Here is a 7,379-nt window from a genome sequence, read left to right as displayed (position 1 = left end):
ATTCTAGGCAGGTGCTCTACCACTGAGCCACACCCCAGCTCCTCACTGGGGGATTCTAGGCAGGTGCTCTACCACTGAGCCACACCCCAGCCCCTTACTGGGGGATTCTAGGCAGGTGCTCTACCACTGAGCCACACCCCAGCCCCTCACTGGGGGATTCCAGAGAAGGCAGTAAGGACTCAGCACTCAGTATGAAGTTGCTTTTTCAAGGGTTGGGGGCAGGCATCCGCAGAAGATAGGGTAAGGAGTTGCCTGGAAGAAGTCAGGAGGGAAGAGATTAGAAAAATCCAGAAGAGGGTTTACCTGCCTGGCCTGGCCTGAGGAGGAATGAGGAAGCCTTGAGATAAAAATACTCCCTCTCACTAGCCCTGCTCCTGGAGCTAAACCTAGGCATGTCTGGGCAGGATTCTGTTCTGGAAAGGCCAACAAAAGGTAGGCCATCAGCTGGGTCATCTGTAGCAGCAAGGGTTGGACTCAGAAGCACCGGAAATGCCCGTGGCATGAACCTAAACAAAACAGACTCTCCTGTTCCAGCCTGAGCCTCCCCGTCACCACCCCCAGCAGTACCATAGCTCTTCCTCAACTAATCTGCCCAAAACCAGCCATACTGGATACACTGCAACTGCTTGGACAAAGTCCCCCTATCACTGGCCCATCATTGTCTGGGCCCCAGTGTCTCAATAACAACTATCAGAACAGTGTAAACCGTCGTCAGGGAGAGAAGTTCCTCTGTTTGCTGACATCAAGCTCCTGCCTTTTCCTTCTTCCTGCCTGAGACTCCTGGGGAAATTCCAATTTGGGGGAAGCCTTCATAATGTTACAAGGTCGTGCTATAGCCCAGGGCAGCCTGGGAATCACTGTGTTATGTAGCCCAGATTCAAATTCTGAGCTTTCTTAGGGCTAGAGAGATGGCTCAGTGGTTAAGAGGACCCGGGTTTGATTCCCAGCACCCACACTTCTGCAACTCCAGTTCCAGGAAATCCAGTGCCCTTTTCTGGCCTCCATGGGCACTATGTACACATGGTGAACAGAAACACATGTAGATATAACAACTTTTAAATAAGCTCTCCGGGTTTTGTTTAAGCTTTGTTTTTCTTCCAACCTGAGCTAAACACTAGAGTAATAGGTCTCAGTTGCCATGCTTGGCTCAGCCAGGGGTTGCACACATCTGTGCACACAGGCACACAGATGCACCCTGTCCCATGACACAAAATTGTCATTTCCTGCAGTGTGAATTATAATTTGTTTTAATACTAAAAACCCCAGAGTCAGATATAGAGGTGAATGTTGAAAGATCAGAGAAGCAGAGCAGCCAGCCACTAGTTCTTTATTTTTTTATTATTCATGTATTTATTCTACAGTCAAATAAATCATGGCTTAAAGCCGTAGCATTACTGAAGGAGATTTTCTGGTCCTGGTCCAGCCGTCTAAAGGGCAACACTGGCCAGTGTTCTCTTTTCCGTGATGGAGACAAAGCATTTCACTTAGGAGCTGGGTGCAGCAATAACCCTTTGAAACAAACTTCCCAACAAGCAGGCAGACTGCAAATAATTTCTATGAACATTTCACTGCAAGGTGGAAAAAAACCCCAGAAGGCTAACTCGAAGCCCTCATTTCACATGTCGGACCTCTCCAGCCGCTGTCTTCCTCCCTCGGTCACACCTAAATCCAGAAAGGCTTCTGGAGTTCCTGCTTCGACACAGCCTCGAGTCCCAGATGCCTTGAGCCCAGGCTGCCTGCCATTAATGCGCTTCCATCCAGAACCTCCAGGGAAATCAGGAGCACAAATACACGGTTCAGCGGCTCAGCATCACCCCCTCAAACAATAGTTTTCACTGTCAAAAGAGCTCTGACATCTGAGCTGAGAGGCCGTCTGCATTTCATAAACAACCAGAACGCTTTGCTTGTGTTCTTATCTTTTCCTTTGTTTGCAAGAATGTTACTAAACAGAAAACTGAAAAGTCAAAGGGTTTGTGCCACAAAGTAAACCAGTCCCCCGCAGGTCAATTCCTTTGTTTTTGGGCTGCAAATCCGTGTAGCTGGCAATAGATGGTCCCTATAGTCAGCGCCCTGGCTGTCCGGTAAAGCATTTGGTCGGGAAGGCCTCGTCTCAGGCAGGTGGTCAGCCTTCTGGACGAACCCTGCAGCTCAGGAACTTTGTTCTTCCCAGCACAGTCGTATGCTGGCACTGTGGGGGTCAGTTTAGTCGGGGTGGCAAGCTTCCATGAAAACCACTGGCTTCCAACCCCTCTTGTCCCAGGGTCTCACCCCATCAATTCTTAGGAGCTGTGCATTCCCCTCAGTGAAGCTTAGCCATTTTTACTACACTGTCCACGGCTGATGCAGTTTGCTGGCCCGTGAGGTAGAAATAAGCCAGAAAGCAGTGTTCCTCTGTGGCAGCGCTTCTCAACCTGCAGGTCGCAATCTCTTTGGGGACCAAACATCCCTTTCACAGGAGTCACCAAAGGCCGTTATTCTAATCAAGGTTTTCCAGCTTTACGTTCCACCAAGCTTTCTCGCGCTACTCTGAGCAATGATTCAGCGTCAGCTCCTGTGGACTATAGGCTTCCAAAGTCCAAACTCCAGCCAGCTTCTGCGTGAAACAGCTAAACTTGTAGTGCATGTTGCCTGAGCCCGGCTTCACACAGCCGCTGCCTGTGCAACCACCCTAGAGAAGGCCAGCCACTGGTTCTCTACTGAGTCCTCAGAACCAAGGGGGATCCTATCTCCATGAATCCTTGACTGAATGTCTTGAGCTCCTGCCTCTTCCCGCCTTGTATTCCTCTCTCCACCCAGCCAGATGCCTTCCTGTCTCCACCTCCCTAGTGCTAGAATTAAAGGCCTGTGACTTCCAAGTACTGGGATTAAAGGTGTGAGCCACCACCCCTCTGACTCTGATCCTCTTTCAGACTTGTGTAGCCCAGGCTGGCCTTGAACTCACAGAGATCCGCGTGTGCCTCTGACTCCCGAGTGCTGGGATTATAGGATGTGCCACCACTGCCTGGCCTCTACGGCTACCTAGTGGCTAACTCCACATTCTGATCATCAGGTCAGGCAAGCTTTGTTAAAGCACAAACAAAATATCAACACAATTCCCCTCCTTTTGTCATATCTAAATTAAAGAAACAGCACCACTTAGGCACAAAGAAATGAAGGGTCAGCCGGGCAGTGGTGGCACACGCCTTTAATCCCAGCATTCGGGAGGCAGAGGCAGGTGGATCTCTGTGAGTTTGAGGCCAGCCTGGTCCCCAAGAGCTAGTTCCAGGACAGGCTCCAAAGCTACAGAGAGACCCTGTCTTGAAAAAACAAACAAAAAAAAGAAATGGTCTTCCTAAGGACCAAAGCTCATGTGCTTACCTAGAAACTGCCATGAAAGGGGACTTTGTTCAGTGGAACAGCTCAGTGGTAATGCACCTGCCTAGAAACCTCCCCCCAGGGAGGGACTGGGGGTGTGGACCTGGTTAGAATCTCCCAGTGAGCGACTGGAAACATAGCTCATCTGTAATATCTTTTTGAGCATGCTTGAGGCCCATGTTTTTATCTGCAACCCTGAAAAAAAATTTTTTTTAAATGAGGGCTGTGGGAGACCATCAGGTTGAGAAAAAGAAAGAGAAACCCTGGAGGTGGGAAGCTGGCCAGGAACTGAAGTCTTGAGCAGGGACACCCCTGTCGCCCTCCCTCTAACATCCCCTCCCCCATCTCTCCCCAGGTGGACTCATATGTCTGACTACCAGGAGCAACCCGTCCAACCTTCCCTACAAGGAGGCACTGGAAGCAGTCTTAGACTCCCTGGAGCAGGCTGGAGCGTGGGAACGCCTGGTGGCCCAACCTGTGGAGCACTGGGAACTGGCCACCTCCGAACAGGAGACGGGGCTGGGCACCTGTGCCAATGACGGCTTCATCTCCGGTATCATCTACCTTTACCGAAAGCAGGGGAGAACCCAGGGTAAGGGAGGGAGGCCCAGCGTTGTGGCTCCCGTTGACCACTGATCCTCTGTGTGGGGCCTTAGCCTGGCCTGTCTTCCTGCCCTTCTGTCTGTAAAAATGGGTCCATCTTGTTGGGAGATCCTGCTGGTCAAAGGCTGCAGTCTGCCAATGGCCCAGCACCTTTCTCCAAGCTTGGCCACGTGAAGGACTCCCTGCCAGCGGGGGCTCCTAGTGCCCTACTAACCTTCTCTACAGGACGCTTGCCTTACCTCAAGGATGAGCCTTGATATAGTTGCCCATAACTGACGCTCTTCCCCTGATGCCCACATGATAATTAGGTTAATTCTTTAGCCATTCTGATAGGGCCCTGCTTCCACTAATCCGGCTTTGTGATAGGAGCCTGCCACTTAATGCAAATTAGGGTTTGTCTCCAGCTAGGTTTCCCAATCTATTTCTATATATTTCCTATATACTCTGGAATAAAGTTGAGTTGTCCCTCTGAAGTCATCTCCCAGAAGGCTACCTCTGATGTATCTATCGACAGCCATCTGAACTCTGTTCCCTGCTTCTGCCCCTCCATTTTCACGGACCGGTGACCAATGACCCCTGAGGAAGGAGACCCACGCATTTTCCCAAGCCTGCCCATTAGGGATGTTCCGCTAGGTTTGCCCCAAAGGGACTGAAAAGATCCCTCTGGTTTCTTTGGACCCAGAATTCAGGGACATGGGGCTAGAGCGAGCTCTATGGGTAAGAAAGCATGCTCTGCAAAGCCTGAGAAACTGAACTGACATCTTTGGCAGCCACATAAAAATCATGACTTGCCTTTATGTAACCTGAGTTACCTGCGTGTAACACCACCGCTGGGGTCAGAAAATGGGTGGACCCAAAATGGTCAGCTTTCAGCTCAGGGAGAGATCCTGCCTCAAAGTAATAAGGCCAGCAGCAGAGACGCCAGAGAGGAAGACACCTAAGACCTTGCTCTAACCTCCACGTGACTGCACATGTGTAGATCGCCCCCCTGCACCCTCGGGTGTCGGAGCTACACACATACCAGACGTAGAAAAGAAAAATAAAAGAAATGAAGAGACCACTACCTACTGTCACACAAATGCGTCCCATCCTGCCCCCTAGCAATATGACAGTCCTTGAAGCAATGATTTTGCAAAAGATATTGAATTAGGGGCTGGAGAGATGGCTCAGTGGTTAAGAGCATTGCCTGCTCTTCCAGAGGTCCTGAGTTCAATTCCCAGCAACCACATGGTGGCTCACAACCATCTGTAATGAGGTCTGGTGCCCTCTTCTGGCCAGCAGGCATACACACCGACAGAATATTGTATACATAATAAATAAATATTTTTTTTTAAAAAAAAGATATTGAATTAGAACCAGCAAGGTGGCCCAGCAGGTAAAAGCACGCTTGCCACCAAGCCCAGTAACCTGAGTTGGATCCCCAGGACCCACATGGTGAATGAGGGGAAATGAGCCCTACAAGTTGTCCTCTGCCCTCTACACATTCACTATGGCACTCACTCATGCTCTACACACACACACACACACGCGTGTGCACACACACACATACACACACATAAATAGAAAAAAATACTAAGGTGTCTGTCGGTTTAACCAGTCATCACATGTGTGTTGTGTGTTCACAGCACTTGGGGGGTTAAGAGGGTCGTGGATTAAAGGCCGACCTGGGCTACATAGAGAGGAGACCTTGTCTCAAAAAGATAAGGGGGCCAGAAAATTTGGGCAGCAATTCGCTCACTCAGTGTGCCAGATGTGGTGGCGGAGTGATCCCAGAACTTAGGAGGTAGAGGCAGGAGGATCTCTGAAATGGGGGCCAGCCTCATCTACAGAGTGAGTTCCAGGATAGCCAAGGGTACCCAGAGAAAGAAACCTTGTCTCAAAAATACCAACAAAAACAAGCACTTGCTCCATCAGAGGACCTGGTTTGATTCCCAGAACCCACACTATAGTCCACAACTGTCTGTAACTCCAGTTCCAAGGGATCTGATGCCCTCCTCCTGACCTTGGCAGGCACCAGGCATCAGATCCCCTGGAACTGGAGTTACAGGTGGTTGTGAGCCACCATGTGGGTGCTGGGAATTGAACCTTGGTCCTCTGCAAGAGCAGCCAGTGCTAATAACCACTGAGCCATCTCTCCAGCGCCAAGATGTTTATTTTAAAACCTCAACTCAAGTTAGGTATGGTAGAGACAGGAGCACCAGGAGTTCAAGGACAGTCTCCATGACATAGGGAGTTCAAAACTAGTCTAGGCTTCTTGAGAGCCCGTCTCAAAAAAATAGAACACAGGCTGACAAATTGGCTCATGGGGTTCAGGTCCTTACTTTGAAGCCTTGCAACTTGAGTTCAATCCACAAGACCCATGCTATAAGAGGGAAAACCAATTCCACAAGTTTGACCTCTGACCTTCATCCATGTGTTATGGAGAACATACATATGTACACAAACATACACAATAAATAAGTCAATAACTATAAGTAGCATTTTTTTAAAAACAAATGGCAGGGCCAGTGAGATGGGTCACTAAGTAAAGACACTTGCCCTGCAGGGCTGGTGGTTCGACCTGGACCCCCAGAACTCACATGAAGCCAGAAAGAGAGAACTGATCCCACAATGCTGTCCTGTGACCTCCACATACATGCTGTTGGACTGGCACTCACATGCACACATGTATACATACACACAATGATTATAATAATAATTTAGGGGACTGGAGAAATGGTTCTGTGATTAAGAATGCTTCCTGACCTCCCCCCCCCCCAGAGGACAAGAGTTCCCACACCCACATGGAGTGGGTTACAACTGCCTGTAACCCCAGCTGGGGTTGCAGAGAGAGACAGGAGAATCCCTGAAGCTCACTGGCCAGTCAGTCTAGCCAATCAGTGAACTCTAGGTTCAGTGAGAGACTCTGTCTCAAGAGAGAGAGAGAAGCTGGGCGGTGGTGGCACACGCCTTTAATCCCAGCACTCGGGAGGCAGAGGCAGGAGGATCTCTGTGAGTTCGAGGCCAGCGTGGTCTACAAGAGCTAGTTCCGGAACTGGCACCAAAAGCTACAGAGAAACCCTATCTCGAAAAACCCAAAAGAGGGCTGGAGAGATGGCTCAGATGTTAAGAGTACTGGCTGCTCTTCCAGAGGTCCTGAGTTCAATTCCCAGCAACCACATGGTGGCTCACAACCATCTGTACTGAGATCTGGTGCTCTGCTCTGGCGTGCGGGCATACATCAAGGCAGAATGTTGTATACATAATAAATAAATAAATATTTAAAAAAAAAAGAAAAACCCAAAAGAGAAAGAGAGAGAGAGAGAGAAGAGAGTGAGCAAGAATACATATGTTTATACCTATATGTGTGTACATACACACACATAGGCACACATACAGGTATGCACATTTGCACACACACACACACACACACACACACACAC

At 49.4% G+C, this 7,379-nt stretch overlaps 1 protein-coding gene across 2 annotated transcripts in view; it reads left to right on the top strand.

Annotated features, from left to right (window-relative positions):
• Positions 1 to 4,210, top strand: part of Mettl27 (methyltransferase like 27) — a 9,730-nt gene extending 5,520 nt beyond the window's left edge. For both annotated transcript variants that reach the window (XM_026783645.1, XM_005344647.3), the window contains one exon: positions 3,710 to 4,210. In XM_026783645.1, the coding sequence (XP_026639446.1) occupies positions 3,710 to 3,990 (281 nt within the window). In that variant the 3' untranslated portion in view covers positions 3,991 to 4,210. The remainder of the gene's footprint in view (positions 1 to 3,709) is intronic.
• The last annotated feature ends 3,169 nt before the right edge of the window (positions 4,211 to 7,379 follow it).

Source organism: Microtus ochrogaster, chromosome 2 (genome assembly GCF_000317375.1).
Source record: "Microtus ochrogaster isolate Prairie Vole_2 chromosome 2, MicOch1.0, whole genome shotgun sequence".
In the NCBI taxonomy this organism is placed as follows: Eukaryota; Metazoa; Chordata; class Mammalia; order Rodentia; family Cricetidae; genus Microtus; species Microtus ochrogaster.
The sequence above is the reverse complement of the archived record's forward strand: the minus strand, read 5'-3'. Positions and strand labels throughout refer to the sequence as shown.